The sequence below is a fragment of the Agelaius tricolor genome, unplaced genomic scaffold (assembly GCF_023055355.1).
Source record: "Agelaius tricolor isolate 1412-34295 unplaced genomic scaffold, bAgeTri1.0.p SCAF_10, whole genome shotgun sequence".
Taxonomy (NCBI): domain Eukaryota; kingdom Metazoa; phylum Chordata; class Aves; order Passeriformes; family Icteridae; genus Agelaius; species Agelaius tricolor.
This window is the reverse complement of record NW_027269270.1, coordinates 16,921,975-16,949,836: the sequence shown is the minus strand read 5'-3', so window position 1 is coordinate 16,949,836 and position 27,862 is coordinate 16,921,975. Positions and strand designations below refer to the sequence as shown.

General features: G+C 36.6%; 1 protein-coding gene across 1 annotated transcript in view; it reads right to left on the bottom strand.

Moving 5' to 3' along the window:
• Positions 1-27,862, bottom strand: part of LRP2 (LDL receptor related protein 2) — a 110,898-nt gene that overhangs the window by 4,024 nt on the left and 79,012 nt on the right. Inside the window, exons 51-75 of the mRNA XM_071434966.1 lie at positions 27,555-27,707; positions 26,934-27,104; positions 25,417-25,640; positions 24,830-25,007; positions 23,702-23,898; positions 21,895-22,140; positions 21,112-21,240; positions 20,835-20,954; positions 20,171-20,287; positions 19,784-19,900; positions 18,246-18,383; positions 17,375-17,497; positions 16,354-16,482; positions 14,097-14,228; positions 12,658-12,789; positions 10,866-11,009; positions 9,949-10,114; positions 8,158-8,286; positions 7,273-7,493; positions 6,665-6,841; positions 6,028-6,147; positions 4,067-4,157; positions 3,431-3,498; positions 3,151-3,271; positions 691-820 (exon numbers count right to left, since the gene is read on the bottom strand). Of these exons, the coding sequence (XP_071291067.1) occupies positions 691-820; positions 3,151-3,271; positions 3,431-3,498; positions 4,067-4,157; positions 6,028-6,147; positions 6,665-6,841; positions 7,273-7,493; positions 8,158-8,286; positions 9,949-10,114; positions 10,866-11,009; positions 12,658-12,789; positions 14,097-14,228; positions 16,354-16,482; positions 17,375-17,497; positions 18,246-18,383; positions 19,784-19,900; positions 20,171-20,287; positions 20,835-20,954; positions 21,112-21,240; positions 21,895-22,140; positions 23,702-23,898; positions 24,830-25,007; positions 25,417-25,640; positions 26,934-27,104; positions 27,555-27,707 (3,673 nt within the window). The remainder of the gene's footprint in view (positions 1-690; positions 821-3,150; positions 3,272-3,430; positions 3,499-4,066; positions 4,158-6,027; positions 6,148-6,664; positions 6,842-7,272; positions 7,494-8,157; positions 8,287-9,948; positions 10,115-10,865; positions 11,010-12,657; positions 12,790-14,096; positions 14,229-16,353; positions 16,483-17,374; positions 17,498-18,245; positions 18,384-19,783; positions 19,901-20,170; positions 20,288-20,834; positions 20,955-21,111; positions 21,241-21,894; positions 22,141-23,701; positions 23,899-24,829; positions 25,008-25,416; positions 25,641-26,933; positions 27,105-27,554; positions 27,708-27,862) is intronic.

Genomic DNA, 27,862 nt, shown 5'->3' with positions numbered 1-27,862 from the left:
AGTTCCCACCTTATACTTGGCAGCAAGCGCTTACTATTTAAACATACCCATGATCTGTTTCCTACAAGCAAAATCATTTGTACACTGTACTTGCGGTAAATGGGAATAATACAGGGATCTGCTATTTCTCAGATGTGCATAACAAAACGTGCATTAGGTAGAGTTACACTTTATGATGTCCCCATAACTGTTAAATGTGATTTGTTTAAACTTCATAAACTAAGGAATTTTCAAATCTATACTGTATTGCACAAAATAGTGAATCCTGTGGTTAGGAATGAGTTTTACCTCTGAATGCTCTAACATACTATCTGGTTTTGAAAACTACACATTTTAAACTGTTCTATGGAACACAGAGATCCTAAAGAATTCCCTGTTACAATGCTTTCATTTGTCTAGTCATTCCCTTTATATCCCATGAACGTACTGAAAGACAAAAGAGAGTAATTGACCTAATTTCTGCTATATAAATCTTAACAAAATGCACATTATTTTAAAGAACATCCTATATTTGTCCTTGCTTTCAAATTATGAAAAGCTATTTCAGGAAACTATCAATCATTGTTCACTTCTTTTCTAGAACACATTTATCATCCCACTATCATTTTATAGATAAAAGGCTCCCTTCTATAAGCTACTAATTACATTAAAAGAACACAATTAAAAAATTATTTGAGAACTAAACCTTACCATTTGCATTGCTCTGTCTATAGCAGAATCTCCCCCAAAGCCAGAGACTCCTATGTCCATGGTCACATCTGCTCCCGACCGGAAAGTTACCCCATTGCCATTTTCATTAGATTTTACAAGACTGCTCAAACTATAAAAAAACCCAAACAGACAAAAACAAACAGACAAAAATAAAAAGAAAGTAGAAGAGATTACACAGAAAGAGAGTTTATAATACAGTTTTTTTCAGTTGCATTTCTAAGCATAATTGTCACTTTGAATTTTGGCAAGCTAGCATCAGAAGTTGTATTTCTTTATTAGTTTAATGAGTTTTTCAACCTAAGTTAGCCCCCTCAGAATCATCTCAAATACCTTTGTGTGCTCATGTAGACATCAAATGATGTCAATGAAATAAAATTTCACAAAATTTACCTACATTTTGAATACACTTAATGTTGATTTAAAGACAAATGCATGGATCCACTCAATTACTCAAATTCATTGAAACTGGTTTTTAAAACACACATCTGAAATTTGACAAAATAAATCTGCCAACACCTATACTGAAGATTTATGCATGCAAATAATGAAGATACCTACAAGACACTGTTTTCATACTAGTGAATGTTCAGTCTGTGTATAGATTTATGACAACCACAAGTGCACTCTAGATATTTATGAATAATAAAATAAAATGAATAATAAAAATGGAAATGGTCTGAAAGCACACTGTTGGGCTAAAAAATAATAGGAGAAGGGAAAGATAAAAAGATAAAAAATAAAAGTAACCAAATACAGGACATTCCCACACAGAAATCCGAGTATGTAACATCCCTGAGGCATCTAACTACAAATCTGCTCCATAGCTAACCTTTGGTTTCATTTTGTCAAATTTGCCTAACTTGAAGGAAGGCAGAAGTGCTGGAATTGTATGTCCAGTTGTATGTCCTCACTGGATCTGGCTCATGGTAGACTTCTTTCCTACAGCTGGTGCTGTAGGAAACGTCACCAGTCGGCCCTGTAAGCATCAGCTGATTCAATTTTTAAATGGTAGCTCTTAGCTACAAATCCTGTACAGGGACAGGTCTCGTACCACAGGCAAGAGTAAGCTGTAGCTGAGTTAAGTCTGCTGTAAAGGTATGAGTTCTGAGTTAAAGAGGGATTGAGCAATGGCAGCACTAAGACATATGGCAGAAATAAATAAACTCATGAAAAAGTTGGATTAGAATCACAGATTCACAGAATGGCTAGGGCTGGAGGGGACCTTAAATATCATCTATTTTCAACTTCCCTGCCATTGGCAGGGACCCCTTCCACTAAACCAGGTTGCTCAGAGCTCCTTCCAACCCAGCCTTGAGCAAATGCCAGAGACGAGGCATCCACAACTTCTCTGGGAAATCTGTTCTAGTGCCTCACCACTATCACAAAGAATTAATTCTTAATACCTAATTTAAACTTACTCTCTCAGTTTGAATCCATTCCCCCCTTGTCCTGTCACTATGCACCCTTGTAAAAAGTCTCTCCCCATTTTCCTTCATCTACTAGAAAATCATCCTCAGGCCACTCCTAAACCTTCTCTTTTCCAGGCTGAACAAACCAAGTTCTCTCAGCCTTCCTATGTAGGAGAGTTGCTCCATCCCTCTAATTATCTTGGTGGTGTTCATCTGGGCTCACTCAGTGACACTAGTTTAGTGTTATCCTCCAGTGAGGAAGCAGTTTTAGCTTCATCCACATTACTGACTACAGTGATTTAATTACTACAGTGATTTAAGAGCTATAACTGGGAAATTGGTGCAAGGATTATGAAATGTGCTTTTATGCATTTTAAAACACGTAATTAGCTTAAAGCTAAAAAAATTCAAAGCATCATATTCTGATATCTTTTCTAAAACAAATTAATTTTAAATAATTAAAATATATTTCCTTCATCTTCCTTTGATTTAAAACATCAAATATTTTTGATGTCATTTCACAAAGCTGGTTTTCACTCAACAGTTTGACTGTCAGCAGCGTAGGCATTGTCTCAGGCACTGGAAACAAAAGTTTACTACACACGTGCCATATTTTTAAGCACATGAATACAGCACTGCAGATGAGTACAGACTTTCACTTAGTAAAAGATCTCTTCAATTCATCTCAGGTCAAAGTCTTAGAAAAAATGAAAACATTTCACTGTGGTCTTTTTTATCTTTTTGAACTGAATATGCAGCTTCAGATCTGGTAAATGGTCTTCTATATTGCCCATTATTTAAAAGCTAATTTAGAATGTCAAAGAGCTTTACAGTCATCCTTTGTTATACAATAATGATCAGCTATGGTATTGCCTGGAATGAAAAATTCACTGGAGATACTGCAACACTGCACTTCCCATATTCCACCAGAAAGGGCACATGGCAAAAATTGATTTTTCAGAAATATTTAGAAACAAATCTACATTTCCAGTTCACAGACATTCCTGCTCTGAAAGTCTTCAAAACTTACCTTGGTAATTTGGGAAGCGCGGGTAAAAGGGAGCCTGTCCGTCTGTAGTTGAAAAAGCCTCCGACCGCTAGCACTCCAATGATGATGATCAGTATGACTGTCAGCAACACTGCTACTGCTGCTGCCAAAGACAGGAGAATGAGAAAACATTCAAGCAAGCATAGTTCTGTGCAAAACAAGAACCCAGAGAATTAAAAGCCTGACCCTGAACAGGTATCATGGTGAGGTATTACAAATTCTTTAGCTCAAATGTCAAGTGCAATATATTCTTGAAGCTTACTTGTTCCAGGAGGGACTCCTTTCGACAATCCTATTTCACAATAATTCCCAGTGTATCCATAAGAACATCTGTAAATGTAAGAAGGACAGCTGACTGAATGGCTTTTATTAAGTTTGGGATCTCAGCTATATGATTATATTCTGAAATGTTTATCTACGACCCAAAAATTTTAACTCCATGCTCAGTAATTATATATTGCACTGACTGTATGTAAATGTAGTATGTCTCCTATATTCAGAGAACTAAAAGTGAAAATAAAAAGTGCTGAGTCAAAGGTCTGGTTTCAGTGGAGCACTGGTGGCACCTGCTGGCTGTTCCAAGCTACATTTATTGAGAGTCACTTTTCCATTGTTGTAATTTTGGGGTATAGCACTTTAGAATTTTCAGAGGTTTGCCTCTTTGGGGTTTTGGTTTTGGGGTTTGTTTGGGTGTTTTTTTCCCCAAACTGATACTTTTACTTTACTTATTTGTTGATATTTTTATGCATGTGTTTTTCAATAGTTGTTTTAAAAATGCTACTGCAGATGTATGACATCTTCTGAAGTGTTTCCAACAGATTTCAAAGAGTTTAATTGTTTCATGAGACTAAACCAGCACAGTCTGAGCCAGGACTACCCTAACAACATACAGACTTACTTGCATTTGGGAAGACTGCTTTCATCTATATAGCATGTTCCACCATTCATGCACCTGCAAGCTGGTGGCATTGTGGGAGGGGATTCAATAGCTGCAAAATTCAGAAGCCACATATGCATTATCAAGACATCCTTAACAAACTAAATAATATCAAAAATGCATTTTCTTTGTTTCTATAGATCTTGCATGTGCAAACTCACAGGCTGCTTTTCAGAATTTTTGATTTTGATAGTACATGTTCTAGTTGCTCTTGTGTCTATTTTTTTCTGCCAAATCAACTTAAATTAATTGAAGCAAAACCTCTTCTCAGAACATAGCAACTTAGCAGAGTGTAGGCACAGCCAGCTCAAGAGCTCTGTGTCTGCTCACTTTCTTTTTTTCATGCAATACAGCCCAACACCACCCTTCAAACCTCTCCATTCAGAAAGCAGCAATGCTTTCTCTCTTTTAGACTCTTCCATTCTACCAGCAGGAAGTTATACAGAGAAGGCCAAACTGGAATGCAATTACTTGTGAAGAAAAGCAATGGATGGAAATACACATAGAGGAAGAGCATTATTCTAATGGTGAATCAAGTGGGGAAAAAATCATACTAGTCTTCAGTAAGAGCTCTGGATATACTGTCAGAAAAGTGCACTTAATATAGGAAAAGCCCTGGATCTGAGCCATTATTACAGGCTATAGAGCAAGGATGTACATAAATCACAAAATTGTTATCAGCCAGAGGAAGGGTGTTGCTACAATGTTTCTTACAGGTAAAACACCCTTCAAGTAAATGAGGTACAAAAAACAGGAAAGGAAGAGGTTTTACAGGCTGTATCTCAGTAGCTGCACTAGGACCAAATAAACTAAATACATCTACAAAAGCTATGTTTGGTCACTGCACAAGCCCAGTTTTCTTAATTCCCAAACATTTTATATAAAGCAGTGTGAGTAAAGAATATCAAATTCAGTGTCTCCAGAGCAACACGCAGCAATTAGCAAATGCAATCAACACAGTTATTGATCCCTAATTTAAATGCATATTGCATATATTCATTGACTATTACATATTACTATAACCTCTTTCTGCAGCTCACATCACATGGCAATAGAAAATATCACTACTAATTATTAAGAAAATTTAATTTAGAGGAAAGGCAGTGTCAAAGTGATAACATTTTCTCTTTCAGTGCAATAACAATATAATTCAGAGAAAATTAACCATAGGAAAGATGCCAGACATAATGCTACAAATCATTAAAGATCCATTCCAAGGACAAATAGAAGGACATCTGGCTACCACCTCCACCACTCTAAGCTAAGAATGCAGACTCTCAGCTAGAGAGAAATAGAAATTCTGCAGTGGTATTTTCACTGTTCTCAGTAAAGGCTGAGAAATTCTATTTGATTTGTGCTCCTGGAAGCACTGTGAGGGTTTTGCTGCAATGCAACAAATGCATTGCAAGCATGAAATTCTAGTGCCTAAAAGACTCTCCAGAGTACAATTATCCAGAAGTTATCTCTGTTCACACTCTTGAGTTCTGTAAACTTTAAGCTTCTATGATACTGATTAAATAAGAGCTTCCACAGAATTGTAAACAAAATTGTTAACAATAATTTGTCAGAAACTCTTAGTTCTGAAATCAAGACATTCTTAAAAAAATACTTTTGAAATTTCAAAAATATTTTGGAATTTCAAAACAAAAATCAGAAAGTGTGACCAGTTTTGTAGCTGGGTCTGGTTTGGATGGATTGACAGACCTATATCCATTTTACAAATGACACGCAAAGACATTAAAGAAAATGTACAAGATGACCACAAATCAGTGATGACTGAGAATAAAAGCCAGATATTCTGATTTACCAATATCTATTACATCAGTTAGCATATCTCTCCATACTTCTAATTCAGTAATGCATTTGTATTCCTAAAGAAAAGCTTCTGTTGCTTTCATTTCCAGTTTGACAAATTATTCTACCTGCATCACATTCCGTGCTGCTGCCTTCTAGAAACCGAGTCCCTTGAGGACATGAGCAGGTGTATCCTCCTGGTCTCAGCAAGCAGAGGTGGCTGCAGACATCTTTACAAGGATTAGGCACTGAAAAAGTGATAAAGTGATAAAGATTTGAAGAAGCAATGTAGCATATTGGTAAAGGTAAAGCAGGGCAATTCCATAGTCAGTTGTGTCAACACACCACATTTATACTAAAACCTTCTCTCTGCCTTTTCTTACACCCTTACATTCTTAAGGGAGAGACAATGGCTGCTGAGAGCCCATATAGCACCAGGAACAAACTACTCCAAGTATTAAATGATCTGCACTTTGCCAGGATAAATATATATTATGACTGTCCTTGTGAGGGAGGGGGAAAAGAGAAATGACATGGTCATATTTTAGAGACTCGAAAGACCGGTGTGTGGTGTTCCACTATTGATTTCATCTTGGCTGTGCAGGAAATACTTGTCAGCCTCTATTTAATTTTTAGGTTTTCAGAAACTAATATTATCATTTACTAATAGACACATTATCAAAAGTTTCCTAAGCTCTTTGCAGACATCGATACCAACTTCAATTTCACAGCAGGAAATGGCTCACTGGGATCCTGATTACCCACCTGACTGATTGTATCTGTGCTGGTGATAGATGCGCACTTGGGTAAGCCACGGATTTACGGTCAGAACTTTCACTTTTTCTCCATTTCCAAATTTATCCTTCTTCCAGACTTCTCCTCGTTCTTTAGCTATCCAGTATAAATGCCCTTCAAAGACATCAAGGCTGTATGGACTGCCTACTTCTCAAAGGAACCAAATAACAGACTGTTAGCAAGCAAATCTTCAGTGGAACAGACAAAACTGCTGTTCTTCAGCTTAAATACATTATTTATTGCTTTCATTTTAAGACACATGCAGTCATATGTTTATATCCTCATGTGCCAGACCTCTTCATATCTCAGTGGCCACACTGATTAATACTGATTAATAGTGTACATGAAAAATAAGAATCTAGTTTTCCACATTACTTCCTATTTGGATCACAAACTCCACTCTGGGAGTCTAGTTACCAGGCATCCCTGAACCTGGTGTGCCATTGATCACTGTATAAAGGAGAAAACACTACCAAGACTTAATGTTTGAAAAGCTCCCAAATGTAGCCCCACTTGTGAAGCCCAAGTGCTTGTTAGCACACATCTTGGTTACTATTAATTGCATAGTACATTCTTACCTCCATGTAGTACAATGGTTCTGTCTGTCCCATCAGGTCTCATGGATTCAATTATATTTTCTTTAGAATCACTCCAATAGATCCTATCATTGTTCAAATAATCAATAGAAAGACCAGTTGGCCAGCCAAGGTCTTCAGAGACCAGAGTTTGTCTTTGTTGTCCATCCATCCAGGCACATTCAATCTTTGGCTGCCTTCCCCAGTCAGTCCAATACATGAGCCTGAAAGGACAGAATGAGAAATGGATAAGGTTCAGAATTTGGTCACTGTGATTATCCTTTGGAGTTTCATGGAAAAGGTCAGTAATGGAAAAAAAGCTGTTCAGCAACTTATGTTTTGCAGATGTGATTGGGAAGGTCACAGAGAGTTCACTGAACAATAAATACCAAAAGAACACCCATCAGTCACAACAAAGCTGTAGCATCCACGTCACTTCATGGAGCTATGCTGCTGTAGCCCAACTGAGAGAAGCACATATCACAATATCTCATGATCTACCATTTAATCCAAGTTGCAGCAAGCCCAGCTACTGAATTTACAAGTGCATTTACATTGCTTTTCCCCATGGAGGAGGCTATGACTGTCCTGCTTGGAGCTGGTGAAGAGACAATCCCATCTATTTCCCTGTTTCAGCAGTAACAAAGAATCTTGGTGGGCACATTATAATGTAGAAAAGAGATTTTTATTTGAACCATCTGGTCTTGTCACTGACACAGGCATCCATGTTAATCCTAAAATGCTTTCCCATGCACACAAATTTTGCAATGTTAGTAAAAGGAAGTTCCAGAAAACATTCCCTTAGTCTTTCCTGAAAAATTACCACGGTGGGGTTTTTTGGTTTTGAATAGTATTGGAAATAATTCTGGTAAATCCTGCAATACTCACCCACGTTTTGGATTGACAGCAATAGCTGCTGGTTGATCCAGGTGAGAAAAAATAAGCCATTTTCTATAGCGTCCATCTAACTTTGCCACCTCTATGCGATTAGTTCCTGCATCAGTCCAGTAAAGATGTCTGAATTGCATAAAACATAAAACATTCCAAAAGTAAATAGTTTACACTTGGAAGAGGAATAAAAAAAGTTAAGACACACTCTATCAAACTTGAAGAAAATTAATAGTATGAACCTGTATTGATTACTGAACTTGTATAGAATATACAGACCCTAAATATAGGTAAGTTTAGCAAATGTGTGTGATCTGTTGGCTCACTTGTTTTTCTCCTGTGAAAAAGTTTCTGCAGCTACCTCTGGTCCCTGTCAAATAATCTTCATTGAAGGACTACTGAAAACTGTCATTGTTACTTTTAAGCAGCAGAAGTGGCTAGTAAGCATCTTTAAAGACTCTGTTTTTCAGAAGATGATGAGGTTCATTACAAATAAAAATTCATTTACCATGTAATTTATGCAGCAGCTCTGGAGATATCCAGCTTATTAGTTCACAGCTCCTCTCTAAACTATTGTCTTCTGACAGAGATACTAATGAATAAATTGTTCCCATATCAGATGAAAATGCTTTTAGTCTTAATAAACAGGGTGCTCAGTCTACTCTTCCTTGAATTTTGTTTATCTTTATCATCATGCCTTTATAATTTTTAATTTTTTTGACCTTAGATAATAAACAGACTCATTATTATGCACTCACTAATCATACGGTGCCTTCTGCTTGAATAAATTATCTCCTAGCTGACCTGGGAATGTGAAAAAATACTGTAATTTCTATTTGGCAGATGAGCAGCAAGACTAAGTGTTTCAAACCATGTGTAGCATTTTATATAATGTGCAGATAATGAAACATAGTTTTTTAAAATACATTTCAACATTGTTCTGAAATCGGTGCAGCACTATATTTGAAGTGCTGAAGTTGCTCACCAAGATGAAGCTGAAGCCTCACCAGGATGCTTGTGATATATTATCCTGGATGCATCAGGTTCCTCTCAACATTAATACCACATGAGCTACAGCTATACCTGTCCACCATGTCCTTTAACAGTTATATTGCAAGATGAAATGACACCATAAACTGAAATCAAACTTCCAAGACTCAGGCCCAACTTTGTCCCAGCTCTTCTCCAAGGTACTAAACATAAGGAGTGATCTCATGATTTCTATGATTAAGTTTAAAAAATTACCATGTTTTAGGCTAAAAATATCCACAGTCAGTAAAGAGAGAAAGACCTCTGAAACACAATTACAAAAACTTTACCATTTTCTGAGAAAACACATCTATTCATCAAACTTCAGAGCTCCTTCTGTTTTAGGATTGCTCATACAGCACAGGGTTGGTAAGGAATGAGCAAAGATAAAAGATAAAATTCTACTGTGGGCTGGGGAGCTTTCCTTCCAACAGCAAAGAAAGCTTGTTCCCTGGAGTGTACCTAAGTCATTGAAGAAGAATCCATCTGATATGGAGGCTTGAGTATTATCACTTTACTGATGCACAACTGATCTGCCAGTTGCACAGAATATGTGATGCAGTCAGCCACATGCACACCTATTAACCTGCTGTCTGGGCAAGGACAGCTTACTACATTTTTCTGACCTACCTTCAGACTAGACATATTCAGAGACAATTCATAAGGAATAAAAAAGTGGATTTTGCACAGCCTGATCAAATTCACAAACTGACACATAGAGAGAGAAGGTACAGCATTTTTCTAGCTTTTCAGTGTACTTACCTTCCAACCCAATCAACAGCTAACCCATCAGGATTAACTATGTATTTGAGATTCAAGTCAACTTCCTTTGTTGGATTGTTCCTACTGCTGTCAAATGTGGGGAGATAAGCACGTTTGATGGCTCCAAACTCAGAACCTTGTCCCAGAATGCTGAAGTACACAATACCTTAAAAAAAGATGAGAAATGTCTAGTTAATTACGTATTTGTCAAAAATTCTAATTTTTCTGAGGCTCTTATGTGAAATTACCAGCCCCATTTATTTATGAGTAAGGTTGTGTCAGTGTCTAGTCATCCATCATATGCAAGATACACATCCAAAGTCATCTTGAGACAGATTATCAAGAAATATATATCACATTTTCAAGAGCAGAGGATCTTAGCTCTTTACACATGATTTTGAGAGTAATTTAGACTCTCATGGAGAGTCATGTCTCATACTCTAAGGAGCAAGTATGGCCCAGAACAGTGGCCCTGTGGAAAGAGCAAAGAAAGGGAACTTGAGGAATAAGCAAAAAAAAAAGTTAATACAGGGATCTTTTGGCCATTTCTGCTTAGTTTAAGTTCTTGCAAGGTTTGGGAACTTTGGGCCAGGTTTGGGAACTGCAGAGGCAAAAGGAAAAGGAAGGGGTTAATAACAATCTTCTATTGCAGCATAATCCTAAAGAGCCACAATTCTACAGCTAAACTCACACTCAAACTAAAGGAAAACCAGATCAAAATCCCACTAAGCTAAATTAAAGCATTAAAAGAAATCCCAGTGATGATGGAGAATGAGTAGAGGGGAGGGGCACATTCAGTGGAGACCTGGCCAATTGATCTAATTTGATTTTGCTTTCCAGTGTAAATTAAACACCCACGCTGCAGAAATGCATCTTTTTAAACCAACCACTGCATGATTGAGTATTAGCATACTCACTCAGGCCTATTCCTTCAGGGTCCCAGTCATAATCCAGAGCCTGGATGCGCTCCTGGTTATCGATGTAGTCAGAGTACTGTTCTGATGAGATGTTGTACCTTCGAATGCGCACATTATCTGGCAGCAGTAACAATGGAGGATTACCTGGAAAACAATCATGAATTTACTTTCACGTATTTCTCATTTTAGAAAAAACAGATGAAAGTCATTTCTAATTAAACCTAAACGGGATTTTCACAAGTTGCATCTGTACAAGAAGCAGAGGGAATCTAGGGCCTCTTCTAAAGCTTCAGAGCTATCCAAACTTCACAGATTTCCAAAATTCATAAAAATTTAAATGCTTACCACTGAGGGTAGTATTATCCCTTTCACCATAGACCTTGCACAGACATAATTCCATAAAAATTCTTAAAAATTCTATTGTTGGCATATCACTGCATCTCAAAAACAGAATGCCACTACACACTACATGGTTCCACTTTCCCCCTCAAAGTACAGCAAACTATTTTGAAAATACAAATAAATTGCCAGTCCCTTCAGCTTTGACATGTCCAAGTTCTACCTTAAAGTTTGTGAATTCTAATGTCTCCATATTCAGATGAATGTTCTCCTGGCCACAGTTTAATTTTGGGTTAGTCTGATAAAATCCCGTAACACCCTCATTTATGAAGGCTGTGAGATGGTATGACAAAACAGGGCAGAGTTCTATTCTACAGAAATAGAACTTAGGCACAACAGTTTTCATTGTTACCAGCTACAATTATATTATCTTCTATCACTTAGCCTTCAATACTTTGTGTGTCTAGATGCTTCCTGAACAAAGCCTGTGAAGAAGGGTATCAAAAAACTGGATTTCTGACACAGGCATAAACAGGCAGCCAGGCAGAAACTGAACTGGAAATGTCCTTTGCATTTCCAGTCTAACAGCAGTAAATACTTGCTGAACTAGGCCCCTGGATGGGTAACCTGGAGACTTCATTTTCTTGTAGCATTTTTCATATTACAAACAATTTTTAGGTTTCAAAGCCTCCAGTAGCATGTAAGTTTGGTCACAGGCATTCTGTTCTGAAGATTTTATCATTTGACTAGGCACACCATATGTCTGTCACTTAGCTCTTAAAGCTGTTGAAGTGTAACTACTTTTCTAGATACAGTACTGCTTTCGGTTTTTATATAATGCTGCTCCATTGTCACTTTTTTCTCTTTTCTTCACCTCTTTATTTTTATTATTACTGATTTATTACTATTATTTTCTGAGTCAACTCTGCCTATTCAAGGACTGTCACACACAGTAGTCCCTGCACTGCAGTATGATAAAAAGCTACTGACTGATCTGAAACATTGGCTAAAGTCCTTCTGTTTGTGTGCACTAGTCCATGAACAATGAATGGCAACCTGTCATCAAACTGCCTTTGATTTATACCAGTTTAATGCAACTTTTTTCTGATGCATTATTTAGTTGAAAGAATCTAAACTTCAGGAATAGGCAACATTAATTTCCTTCTGATGATAACCAGAGGACAACAGGTTTTTGTTTGCAGAAAATTTCAGGAGAAATGAAGGCAGGCATACAAATCAAGGTATCATTTCTAATGTTTACAATTGGAAGCAGAGATGAGCACTTTCATTCCTAATTATGGAATAAGTGGAATACACAGATAGTATTGTCTTAGAGAATAAGGTTTAGCTTTGATTATCCTCTTCTTATAAAAGAGAGGATTACATTCATTAAGTTGCTATATAGCACTTGCTCTTTACAGGTGGCATTCAATCTTGCTATCAGTTAACATACCATCAGCTGCACACTGCTTCCCTTGTTGATCACCCACAGACCTGAAGCCATCTGCACAGAAACATTCATAGCTTCCTTTGGAATTCTTGCAGTCCTGGGTGCATGTTCCAAAGATCTCACACTCATTGATATCTAGACACAAGAAGAGAAAAGATTCCTAAAACTTGCTCTCTTTCTTGTTTAGTCTCTAGAGCCTTGTTGCTCTATACAATTCCCTGAAGTGAGGCTGTAAGTGAGGTGGGGGCTGGACTCTTTTATGCTGCCTGCAGTGAGAGGAGCTGATGAAATGGCCTTAAGATGAGACAGGGGAAATTCAGATTAGATATTAGAAAAAAACTTTCACTCTAAGGGTGGTCAAGCATCAGAGTAGGTTGCCCAGGGAGGTGGAGTCACCATCCCTGGAGGTGTTTCAGATGCATCTTCATCTGGTGCTGGCTGATGGTTTAGTGATTTAGGGGTTACAGTGGTGGTGCTGGGTTGATGGTTGGATTGGATATTTTTAAAGGCCTCTTCCAACCTTGATGATTCTATGCTGGTCATCTTTACTTCATGAAGTGGTAGGTTTGTGCCTTCCCCACATACTCTAAAAGATCAGTGACCTCATAAGTGATCCTTAAAATCAGCATCTATTATCAAACAACTCCTCATCACTCATCTGCTGTTTACCATGTCTTAACTACAGATTGCCAATAGTTACTCCAATCCTGCTTAACAGATTTATTTTCAGAGATGCATTTTTGTGTTAAATCAATAAGGCAAGACAAAAGATGAGGTATGACTAAAATGAGATGCAAGAGCAAAGTTTTCTTGAAATGCTGAAGACAAGACACATAGTCCTCAGAAACTATATCAGCAGGCAGGAAAGGGAGGGGTGGCCTTGGATCATTTTCAATAAAACCACACAAATTGTCCACAGGAGCTGGGAGAAACAAGCAGAAGGGTTCTCATGAAAACAAACTGAAACACCAACTGGGAAGGTACTATATCACATGACCACAAACCATGGCCTTTGAGTAAACTCCTCACCACATTTTATCTGCATAAAATCCACGGCAAAAATACGACACAACACACCTTTACAGCAGGTCTCTTCAAGAACAGAACAGAAGGAGAGTATAGCCTGCAGTAAGTCTGTTTTTAATAAGGAAAAATAAAACAATCACATTTCTATCCCCCAGATTGCAAAAATATGACAAAACCTATGTGCTGTAAAACAAAAACATATCTACAGCCAACAAAAGCTTAAAAGAAGTCTTAACTGTGGAGCCAATTTTTTGTTGAATGAAGCATACATGTTAGAAAATATGATTCAGTGGCAGAACTTTTTAGGAAGCATCTGATAAATCCTGTTAGAATGTGAAAATGAGTGGTCACATTAGAATGATGAAGTGACAGGTGAACACTTATCAGCAAGCAGACATTTTTAAGATTAAAAATACCTTCACAGGAGTTGCGATTATTTTCACTGGCCTTGTACCCTGGCCTACAGGAACAGATAAAGCCTCCTTCATTCAGATTGGTACAGTTATGTTCACAGATATTTTCTGCACAAGTTCGCTCTGTTCCAGGATCTGAAAGAAAAAAAAAATTATACAATTATAACCAAAAAATGAAGTGATAAGGGGAAGGCATAATAATTTTGATCATTATTACAATTAAAATAGTTTTCAGAGAGATTAAGTTAGTTTCTTTTCCTTTTTTTTTCTGATTAAAGTTAGAAGACAACGGTAACCACTGGTTAAGAGAGCTGTCAACGAGTGAAGAGGGTCAGGAAAAGATCCCTAATCATTAAAGCACACCTTCCTTAACAGAAATTACATTCTAAATTACCACCAATCTGCAGCAACTGCAGAATTTAAGAGATTTGAATCTAATGCCTAACTTTGCCAACAGGGCTCATTCTTATCCAGTGCTTTCTTATCATCTGAACAAGAAATACTCTCAATTGATATCAAGTATAACACAGGACCTACATTATTAACATCTGGAAACTAGAGAGAAGATGGCATGTAGTTCATGCCAAACCTAATCTAAAGCCTACTGCAGACAGTACAGGTCATTGCACAGAATGTACTGCCCTTTAAAACATTCCTATAATGGAAAAACCAAGTCAGGGATAATAGTCAGTCTGTAACAGATAATGAAAATTACACACGTCTTAAAGTACATATAGAAATCTATTGGTTTATAAATACTCTATATATGCATCAAATACTTGAGTACAAATGCAAATCTGTTATATAAGCAGAAAAGATAAATAGTATGCTTATTGGAAGATAATGAGGAAAAGATACAGATGTATAGCAAAAGCATTTTAACATTAAGCTGATTATGTTCTTTTTCCATACACATTCTAGTGCTGATTAAATTAAGTTTAAACAACTAATTTCATATACATGTAGAAGCATAAATTCATTGTACACATACACACACAAATATTCCACTTTCATTATAGCAGGTATTTGAAAGGCTCCAAATGTCACCATCTGATCTGTATTCACATTTATCCCCAAAGAGCTGAATGCAGACATCAGGTGGTGTCTGTTTCACACTGCTTCATTGCCTTTTTATACTTCTATATTTTCATCAAGTCATTGCATTGGGCTATATTACCTAAAGACCATTGGGATGGTAATTGAAACAGAGAAATTAGCTGCTTCAAAATGGACTACACTATAGGCTTCCAAGTTATTTGTGTTTTGGAAGTCTGCTGGATTGCAAATCACCCGTGTAGCATTTGGCACATATTCACTTGATGGCATCACAGCCTGACAAATTGAAATTACAAGTGTATGCTCATATTACCACTCTGCAGCTGTCTATACATTGACATAAACAGTCAGGATTTTGTTTTGGTTTTTTTCTGAGGAATACCTCAGAAAAAGGTTTGGTTATTTTATGGAGTACCTCTCATGTCAAAGTTCAGGTCAGAGCTTTTACATTTAAATGGATGCTAGTAAATATATAATAAATAGTGCATAAAAGCTGTACAGAGGATCTGAGAAGGCCAACAGGCAAAGGACTAGTGGTCCTTAAAGCATTCTGTGGTCATGTCTGTAAAAAGGAAAATAGAAGCATCTCAATATACTTTTATTTTTAATAGGGCTAGAGCAACATGTATCAGTTCAGAGTCTGCCTACTAATAACTCCATAGGTTGGTCTATTGCAATTATGGTTGAAATAGATGGATGTTCTTGCCTCTGTAACACAGCCTAGTTTAAAACAAGATCAGAACCAATATCAAATATTTTCTTTTTTTGATGCATAAATACTCTAAGCTTAAAAAAGACTGTATTCAGATCACTGAATTTCATGAAACAATGAAATTATTCAAGCTGGAAAAGATCTTTAAGATCATCAGGTTGTATTATAAATCAAACACTGCCAAGACCCACTAAGCCATGTCTCTAAGTAACACATCTATATGTTTGTGGAAGACACAAAAAAATGAAAACATAAGAGAATTAAAACAAAATAAATTAAAATAATGAAAGAATGAAAACAGTAAATATTGTCCTAGCTAACTGAATAATTCTAGAACAGGCTTATTAAAAAAATAAGGAAATTCACACAGGCTACTTAAAAAACAATACTTCTTAGTATGGTATTCAAGAAAAAACATTCATTGCTTTCAGTTTCAGAAATATCTATTTCAACAGCATTGTAATTTTGTATTTTATTGATATTATTACTTACTGCAGCCTATTTCATCAAAATGGTCTCCGCAGTCATCGTAATTGTCACACACATAATGTAGGGGAATGCAATTTCCATTACTGCACTTGAATTCTTCAGCTTTACAAGGTCTTGGGGTTGGCTCTCTACCTACAATCAAGAAGAGAAATATTCCTCTGTCACAGTTTAAGCTATGAAGTACCAGCAGACAGCCCTATTCCCCATTGCTAATGGGGAAGCTGATGCCATCTGGTAAAACAGTAGCAAGGCTACTTTGGAAGTCTGTATAAAGTTAAAACCATAGCCAAGATGTAACATCGTGATTTCTAGTCACATCTCCATGAATTGAAAGAAGTCCTGCTGTTTTACAAAAAAGACAGAAGGAAAATTCTTTGTGTTAACAGTTGACTAAACTTTCCTTTTAATAGTGCAAACTTATTAATATCCTTTAATGATATACTTCATACACCTACTGCAGATTTCAAGAAATTATAGAGATATTAGTAAACTATTAACATTTAGAATATTGTACAATAAAGTCAGCAAACAATATCATTGAGCAACTAAAACTATTATTACACTTGAAAATGTACAGCACAGTCAGCGAGAACTACATAAGATTTCTGAGGGCAAAAACCTACTGAATCTTAACAGAGACACAACTTCAGGAAGTATTACCATTTGTTTATTTTAAAAGTCCCAGTTAGCCATCCCATCCAATTTTACCATACAGCCAAACTCTTTCCTCTTCCTCCTTTTAGGTAGAACTCATAATAAGATGAGCAAATATGTAGCTGGTGCTTATAATAAAATCTAGTATTGTTTGAAAATCATGCTCTTTACTTTTCAGAAAAATGTTTGACCATTTTTGCTACTTGTACAGAGAGCTATAAATACATAGTACCAATAACCATAGTTAAAATTATTTCATAGTGAGCTCTTGTTTTCATTATCTAAGGTTAACTTTGACATCCCTTTGGTATTATTAAATATTAAGCACATCAAAATTACTGAATTTGATGCTCAGTTTTTGTAAACATACAGTGTTCCTCTTTCTCATCACTTCCATCTCTACAGTCGTCCTCCTGGTTGCACAGCTCGTGACTGTAAATACAGCGATTGTTGTCACACCGGAAACGGAATGGAGATTCACAGGCAATATCCACTAAAAGCACAGAGGTCAATCAGTCACATTGTGATACTTCAGGCCACTGGGTCACAAATTATTCATATGACTTTTCTCTTGGAACATTTATGTGTTTTGTATATTTCAAAAGGTAAGGAGGCATTCAGACAAAAAAATACTTTCTGTATATTTTGGTGATTGTATGTTAGGATATTACACTTTTTTTAATCAGAACACAGTACCTCATCTTTGGCCAAAGACAAATCTCTAACTACATATAACACTGAGGTTTCTAGGTTTGTTTATGAAGGAAATTGACTGGAAATCCAACATGTTATATTTAAGTGCATTACTGACAAAACCAGTTTAACTAGCACCTCCAACACCTAATTATTAGACCTCAAGTCAGGACTTCTTAGCCATATTTACAAAGATGTCCTGGCAACACTAATAGCTTTGAAAGTTCAGCACTTGTGACAATATACATATCTGAATTAATCTTTTATTTCAAACTGACATTCTTATTTTTGATAACCAACTTGAAAAATGTGAAATAGTGAAACGTGAATAATGAAGCTTATCTCTGATATGCTTCTCCCTACTTTCATAACCACATATACAAACATCTGCAAAGCAGTGAGAAATACTGCCACAGAATGAAGTGAACTTTCATGTAAAGCAAAATTCTTAGCACTCATCCCAAATAATTACAATTTATTTTCAAATTGATCTATTATATTTAGAGATTAAGCATATTGTTCATTTTAATATCGTTTCTCTCTCTTACAGCAAAGATGAAGTTCTTCATCAGAGTCATCTCCACAATCATTATCCCCATCACATTTCCAGTATGGCTGAATACAGACATGGTTTTTGCATTCAAACAGCATGGGTGGACAGTATGTACCATTAGGATAACGTGTTGCTGAAAAAAAAAGAAAATTATTACATTTTCATTTACAATAAAAATGTTATGTTTTTTATGAAAAATAATCAGTCCAACCCCATATTGTTTTTAAAAACACTTAAATCCATAATAGGAGATACTATATGAGGTGCTTCAAAAATGTACAGCAACAACAGGCTGCAAGGACTGAAGATTTCTTCACAGCTACAAGTAATTAATTCAGGTTTCAATGAAAAGTGAAACAAGTTATGTTAGACAAGCTTTTGAAAATAAAAAAATTAATTTAACAAATGCTACTTGAATTTGTTATTGACAAATCTAGTTCAATAAAAAAGATAATTAACCTCACTGGCACCAAACAGGAATTATTGAAGGAGCAGGTAAGATATGCAATTTCAAAAGGAGTCATGTTGATATAGCAAAAAGTTCCCACTCATATTTTGTAAAAACTGTGAAAGGAACTTAACTAAACCAAAAAAAACCCAAAAATATTATTCTACCATCCTATATAAATAAACCATACCCTTGCGCTTTCAATACCTTCTCATACATTTTATCCTCCATTTAAGAACAGTCAAATGTTTTATAACTCAGGTTCTGAAAGACAACTGCTGTGATGTATGTAACAGGATGTGGTAACCATCAGAAAAATAAAGATAGTACTGTGCAGATGCCCTTTCTTACTTAAAGCACAGGTGTTAAAATTAAGTACGTGGAAAGATGTACAGAACTGCCCTGATAGCAACATGAAGAGAAAGGAATTCTCCCAAGTACTGAAGCCTAAGATCATGGGAACATGTAAGTCAGAACCAGCACATCAGTATCACCCAAAAAGCCGATGTCAGTCAATGCAGATACAGCACAGAGGGAATATTTTCATTCCAACTGGGAACAATACTTTCTGGGTAAACTGCTGCAGCTGTAGATCCAGGCAAGCTACAGACATTTTTTTCATAGTAGATCAATATACCAAAGAAAAATAGAAATGGAAAAGTGCATTATTTCCTTGGGTTCACTGACACTTTAGGACACTTTACACTACTTTGAGTATTATAGAAAACAATCTCATTAGAAACCTTGTTAGAATTTGGTACAACTGAAACAGTTTGGTTCTTGCAGTGCTCATGGGATAGTGAAAAATTTTAATTCAATCACATGTGTATCTTCTCCTGGACTTGGTAAACACATTCATTTCCTACCATTAAGAATGTGTTTACAATCAGTGTAAGAGACGGGAACCCATTATTATGTTAAAATGCTGATTCAAAATATTATGCTTATCCTGAATTTTTACTAAAATCATTGAGCATTGTAGAATTCTATATCTCTAAGGAGTCATCTCACTTAAAAATAGGGAAAAGTGCAAATATTCCTGGAAGTGACTACAATGAGCACCAATTGCAAAGCTTATAACTCACGACAAGTTGCTTCATCAGAGAAATCAAGGCAGTCTGCATTTCCATCACATCTGAAGCGCTCTGCAACACAGTGTCCACTCTCACACTGGAAATAACCTGGGTGGCAGGTTCTCAACTCTGAAAAGATTAAGAAGTAACTGTTGAAAGATCTTCTTGTTCAAAGACAGAAAAACTTTTTATATTTTGAAAACAATCTTCTAAAAATGCTGGAAAATCTCAGACTACTAAAACTGTGGTATTCTCTATTTTTGGTGAAGTGACTAACATGACAGGGTGAACTTTACTTCTTTAAAGATGCTTCCCATAAAAGATCATTTTGCAGAATAATTTATCACATTAGAAACAAGAGTGTGAACATGTAAGAGGTAGCATTCAGATAATACACACCACAGTCACGTTCATCTGAATTGTCCTCACAGTCGTCATCGTGGTCGCAGATCCACCGGGAAGGAATGCAGCGCAGGTTGTCACAACGGTATTCACTTTCTGTGCACTCACGAGGACCTTCATTTAAAAATCAACATACAAATAGGAAAAGTTTCCCAAATGCAAAGTTAAACATCCACACCTGTCTCATTGAACCAGACAAAAGTAATGTGGGCAGAGGTAAAATCTTAAAAATTAAATTATGTTAAAACATCATTACCCCCAAGTACTCTTTAAATATGGTCGATATTCCATGTCCCTCTTGACACAGAAAAAAGGAAAATCACTGCAGACTTTGTTTCAAAACAGAATTATACAGAAGCTTTTAATTCAAATAAGAGAAAAAAGATCCACTGATATTGTTTAAGAAACTATACATTTGCACACAGGATAAAATTCAAATGTCACTTCTCAGTGGAAAACAGGAATTTGTGTTATTGTGATGACTGGATGGATTAGTGTTTTTATGCATCCTTTATATCAGTGTGGTATTTCAGCAAATAAAAGAGAGACTACCATATAAAACAAAGGGTTGCATTTGAGAGCTGCTGTGTTCTCATAAAAAATAGAAGGATATTTAAGTCAAAAGTGGAACTGTATAGTTATGAAGAAAACAAGAACTCACTGCAGTTATGCTCATCAGAGTTATCTCCACAGTCATCATCTCCATCACACTTCCAGCGCAGCGGGATACATCGATGATTGTCACAACGGAAATCTCCAGAAGGACTGCAAGTCATCTCCTCTGAAGTGTAGACAGGTTGACAACAAAAGAGCACATATTAGCATAGTCTTTGCCCAGGTACATTATTACTGAGGGCTTTCAGAAAATCTGAGTGTTTGCAAATTGGAGAAATATTCTAGGCACAAAGTTACGTTTAAATGACCATCTCCAAACTTACCACAGCCTTGCTCATCACTGTTGTCTCTACAGTCATCATTCCCATTGCACACTGCCCACAATGGTACACAACGGTAGTTGGTTCTACAGCTGAACTGTGTGTGATTGTCACACCGATAAGCAGGTCCCACTGAAAGAGGCAGTTGTCCAAATTAATGGTGTTACTTAGCCATTAACCATCCTCTATGCTTTTCTGCTTCTCCTAACCTTTTATGATTTACATTCAATTATTTTGACTAAAAAGAGTGTTGTAAAAGAGAAAGCATTAAATGAATCTGATTTTACTATCTTTTCCAGTCTATGCTGCTTGTATTCTGCATATGCTACAAACCCATCACAGGATCAAATCACACTCATTGTGGTTTTCCCTAAACTATTCAGACCTGGTGACACTGGCAAGAGCCCCAAATGTGGAAGCCAGAGGAGGCAGCTTGTCCTCAGATGGCAAAAAACTGGTCACAAGCTCTTGAAGACACCCATTAGTTCAGAGAGACATGATAGACCATATAGGAAAATCCTAGCATCAAGAAAGTCAGAGTGAGATGCTTCCAGTTTCTGATAATCTGGCCAGGATAAATAGGCTTTCTCTCCTTCAAGAATATGTAAATAGTAAATTATCACATAGTCTCTATGTTTTCTAACACTCTTTACTACACAAATGCAATTAGCTTGCAGAAAATACACCTTTCCAATAAACTTTCAATCTCAGGAAAATTAAATTATGTGGTTCTCTCTGCTATTAGTGCACTTTATTGTAGGCATTTTACTACAGCTGTGTGCTTACTGCATTCGTGGAATGGCTCATCAGAGTTGTCACCACAATCATCATCCACATCACACTTCCAGGACTGTGGGATACAGCGGCCATTGTCACATTTAAATTGGCCTGGGGGACAGGTTCTACTGGCACAGTGATCACTGTCTTCATCCGAGTTGTCACCACAGTCATCCTCTCTATCACACTGCCAGGCTTCTGGGATACATCGTTTGTTGGCACACTGCCACTGATGAGTTTCACACTGGTGATTAGCTGAAAGAATACAGATCAGCTGTTAGGATACTGAAACTTACAGAAATCATCTGCTGCTGTTATATCAATTGAGCCCTTACGTTTACATCAACAGTTAAAAACAAAGCCAGAAAGAAATTTAAAATGTCACATATACTTGCCCAGTTAAAGCAGTTAAGGTACACATTTCTAACATGACATTTCACATTTTCCCCAGGTATCTTCAGACAAGCTCACTAAGGCTCTACAGTTTTCTAGGAGCAAGACATATACTACCTTCTCCTAAAGCAGAGGGAAGTAAACCCAGCATTAAACATGATTGAGGCAGGGTCTCCCACTCACTTCACAGAAGAGCTAAGTGGCATTTTGGCTCTGACCATGCTATCAGCTTAGGTGTGTATTGCCTGATGAGCCTGTTTCTCAATGAATGAACATGACAGAAAACATAGGAGAATACCATGCTAATATCAACTGCACAACATAGAAAAACCTCTATTCCCAAAGGACAAAGCACTGAAAGGTGATATCAGCGGTCCTGGCAAACTGGGGTAGCTCTGAAAACAGAAGTCAAAACTTATCCCTGTTTCCAGAATTTCCTGCCATACTCCACTCTACTACTTTCTTTTACATACAGTGCCAAACTGTTCTGGAGAAAACAGTGTATTTTAATTTCCATTAACATTCTAGACCAAAGGATTCTGTTACCATGCACGAGATAACAAGTAAAAGGAATTCCATAGGCCTAAACTGATTTTTATTGTACCCAGTATGTTATGCTGTACCCAGCATTACACAGCTGCCATACTTCTACTTTTAAGTTCCCCTGTGGCACACTTAAAATCTTAGCTATTTGAAACTCAGTTAAAATTGACATTTCATTTAATTCTGTCATTGTTAGAACCATGTTGGAATGGAAGGCAATGACACTATCAGTTATATAACCACACTACTTTCCCTTTTGCTTTATATTACTTGCTTGCAACTGCCAGAACTACATTATTTACAAAAAGAGAAGGAGGGATAGGCTTTTTAAATTAGACATAAGTATGTGGAATAGCATACGTTTTTAAGGAGATAACATTATTCCACAAGCATAATTATGTTACATTTCTGTAAGACTGCTATCACAAACCGCTCTCCAAAACAAATCTTTCCACATGAACTGGATTTTGTGCAATGCAGAGGATGTAATAATTTTGTCCCATCACACAAAGTAGAACAGAGAAATTAGACTGACCTGGGCATTAGGAAGCCCTAGACTCTCCATAATCACCATGGCTTTACTCAGAGCAAAACAAAGTGAGCCCTGTTTCTAATATTTGATATCTCAGATGGTAATTTACCTCAATGCAAATTTGTCTTGGAGGTATAGAAACTGTTTATGTTTTGATATAGTACATTTTTGCTCACCTTTACCCTGCTTGCACAGAGGTGAATTGCTCCAGCAGGTGCAAGACTACAGAAGACTACATCTGTCTATCTCACCTTTTTATCTTTGAAAAAGCTATAGTGATTATGAAATTTATATGTGATTACATGTTTTCTACTGGAAAATCAGCTTAATTTATGTGCTGGAACATACCACAAAGTACAGGATCTTCGTCTGATCTGTCATGGCAATCCGGCTGGGCATTGCATAAGAAGTGTGAACTTGTGCAGTTCCCATCATTGCACTGGAACTGCCCCACAGGACAGTACCGGTGCGGACAGGTCGGGGGCTCATCTGAGCCATCTCGACAGTCCCTCTGCCCGTCACATTTCCACCAGATGGGAATACACCTACAAAGAGAAAGCAGTGTGTTCTTTGTTGAGGATATGGCTTTACAGATGTACAACCATCCTTTTACAGCACAAAAGACAGTCTTGTCTTAGTGATAATTTATTGAAACATCCAAAACATCTTGAATTTTATGCCTTCTATTTCGTATGTTAAATGCTAATAAAATATGCCAGAGTACTGTCACCAGAAACAGATGATAAACAGAATATATTGGTCAACCTCTAGAAGGAAGTTCACAGAAAATAATAAAGAATTAATTTTTATGTTTATTTGGGGTAATCCTCTCTGATATTTTTTAGATCAACCATTTATTGAGGTCATATTTCAATAATTCACCCAAACTTTAGCACAAAAAATTTCACTAGAGATTATCATTATAACACTGCTTCAAAAGGCAACCCAATAAGCAGATCTTCCTCATAGGCTCCAGGGTGATACATCAGTACAAGAGCTCTTATATCACCATTCCTCTCCCTCCACTGCTGTCTCAGTAAAAGGGGTTAGAAATGCGCCCTCACATCAGCTAAATGGCTTTCCTGGGACACTGGCAGACAGTATATTTTTGGCAGAAACAGATACATTGTAAAAGATGTTTAAAAATATATATAAAATAAAATTCCAGGTTTGAGAATTCAACAAGAAATGTTTTCTGGAGGTACATGCTTCTAACAACCCAAACTTTGCTACATCAGCAATGCCTATAATAGAAGGAAAAGTTAAAAAGTACTACTTAAGGAACCAGCCTAGAAGTACTCTTCCAAAATGAAAGCCTGTCTTCTTGTTTTTTCCTAGTTTTCTCTCTGCAAGCATGTCACAAATTCATAATGAGAACAGAAGGAAGCCCTAATTTCCTGCCCTTTTGAACAGATTAAACTGTAAAACATAGCCTTAAAAACACATGGAAAAAGGGATGGTGAGACACAGACTTACCTCTCAGTGTCTGCACAGAGAAACTGGGTGCTAGAGCACATTGGAAGGCAGTGGGCTGTATTGCCAAACTGTATGACCATGAAGTTATCAGGACATTCACAGGAAAACCCCTGACCACCAGCTTTTATTAGGCAAAGATGGGAACAACCACCATTATTGGTGCCACAAGGATTATTAACTGGTAAAATAGAAGAGTAAATATTACCATACGTCGTAAATTCCAGAACACAAATGTTTCAATCTATGACAGATTCCTCTAATACTGTTTTGAAACCTTAAATGTAAGAGGTTGAAAACCAAAACCTAGATAAGTAGACATTTCATGAGAGAAATATGTGTCATTTCATGTACACAAAATCTATGCTATCAAGCAATGATGTTTTAGAAACTAATTTAAAATTATGCATTAGCAGTTATTGCTTTTCAAAGAGAGGGCAATTCATAAATGTAAACTAGATGCCTACATTTAATCTGTACCTTTTATTCCAGTCAGCAAAGGCAAAAGCTGAGTGCACTCAGAGTCCTTTACAACTAGTCCCCAGATAACAGCTGACCCTCTAAATGCAAATCTAATTCTGTTTTCTCACCAAATGGTTGTCTGTATGGATGGTAAACATGGATGTCAAATGGTCTGTGTGTGGTATTCACAAGAACAGTCCTTTCTGATCCATCATATTTATTTCCTTTTTCAACTGTCCTTGTGTTCCAGTCAGTCCAATATATTGTGTCTTCAAAAACTGTTATTGCAAATGGATGAGATAGAGTCCCATCATACACCGTGTGACGATGATGTCCATCCAGGTCAGAGTACCTTCACAAAGAAAAATTTGTGCAAAACATTCAGATAAATGCTAAAACTTCTTTCCATCTTTTCTCTTCACACATTATGTATGCTTATGGTCTTTCATTATTGGTGACCAGAAAAATGAAATGTAGAATTGCAGCTTCTTTATGCCCTAAAGACAGATGACCATCCTTAGCAAATTCATTTTAGTATATGGAGGAAAGTAAAACAGGCTATTTCAGGGAAATAAATGGAATAGAGTAACATCCACTGAAATGTACAGTCCTCCTGAAGCACATTAGCTAGAACAATGAAATTTTGCACATTTATTGCCTTAACAGCGAGTTATTTTTGTCACAAAAGAGACTAGCTTGCCTAGGTGATTCAGACTGCTAATATTGAAACACTGAAAACAATAATAGCCTTCCTCTATTCCTAAATTTTACATGTCTTTCTGATTTAGAGCTTCCTTTGTTGAGCTATCTTTGACAAGATTTTACATTTTTCTATACCTTCCTCATATATGGGGAAATTATGAAATACAAGAGAGGAGAGAGAGAAAGAGAAACATACACATAATTAACTCACATTTTTAAAAAGACATCTCTAATACTTTATCATAGAAAAGGCTACCAGAAGAATTAATAGAGAAGAATAGAAGTAAATACAAATATAAATCTAAATGTGCAGGCAAATATGAATACAAATATGAACACTAACATAAATACAAGTTATTGGTTTCAAAATATTTCAGTATTATGAGTTTCAAAATTTAATTAGTCAGATAACTATTACTTATTTTTACTGCTATTTAGGTGGAATTTTCTTGTACTAGAAGCAATGTATAGATTTTTCTTGATTGACAAAAGAATCCCACTTGCCAACAGGAAATCCCATATCAAACTTATGGGCATTCAGACATCTTCTAAAGGTTTGTATACAACTTATTAGCACATAACTAGTTTAGTTACAGCTCAATTCTCATCTATAACCAAAAACAAGAGAATCAAAAAATAGGGAATTTATAGTCAATTTTGCTTTGTTTCAGGTTGCATAACTAGACACAGAGAAGTTGCATCTTTTAGTACAGAGTGTGAGCCTTTTCACTGTAATTTTTCGAAAATTTTCATTGAATGTAGCAACTCAGTTACTGTGTCATCTAATGATCCATATCATCTACTACTCCAGGCATTTTGACTCCAATTTTCTATAAAGTCAGTGGGCAGAAGTATGTATTCTTTTCACAGCACCAAGAAATTCTCCCACCACAATCTGACATGAGCACTCATTTGGTTGTTTTAATATTTCCTGTGTACATACTCAATATAATTTAGATGGGCATCTGTCCAGTAGAGCTTGTCATTGGTGTAATCTATGGTAAGTCCATTGGGCCACTCTAACTTTGTAGAGATGATTACAGTCTTCTCCTTGCCATCCATGCCAGCTCGTCCAATATAGGCTCGATCTGCCCAGTCTGTCCAGTAAATCTGTCTGTTCAAATGAATACCTAGAGTTAGGATTGTTGAAGTAAACACTAGAAGCCATGCCTCAAATATAGTATTTCCTGCCAAGAACTAAAGCAGAGATTGACGAAGAAGAAAGCTAATATATTTCTTAGTTTAACTGCTACAGCAGACAATTGTGCAATCACAATTTAATTCAGTCAGCCCTAACACCTATCAAACCATACACACTTCTACCACCCTTTTTAGCCTTGCAATCAGAACTTTCTAGTCCATATGGAACCAGATTCCATTTTCATTGGTAGCTGACAGCCATGCATATACACCCACAACAGGCAAGCTACTATTTCTCCTAAGCTGCAAATAAGTACTAACACCACAGAAATCTAAATGCAAGCAGCCCAATCTTACTTCAGATTTTCAGAATAGTGCAAGATTATTTGCAAAATAAAGGAAAAGGACTCTTGGAAAGTCATACCCATATTTTGGATGAACAACAACTGCTCTGGGATACTGAAAGCAGAAAGTATTGTTGGCATCCACACACCGATCCAGCAGTTTTTTCCGGAATCTTCCATCAAGTTCAGAGACGTAGAGACAATCTCGGTAGGCATCCACCCAGTACAATTTTCTGAAATATTTGAGAGTTAATTTATTAAATATTTTTCCCCCTTATTTTGCTTCACAACATCTTTAATTTTTTTTTCTCCTAGAAGCAATGCAACCACTGCAAAGGAACATATACTTCATTGACATCTCTTCTACACCATGCTCCAGGCTGCCCTT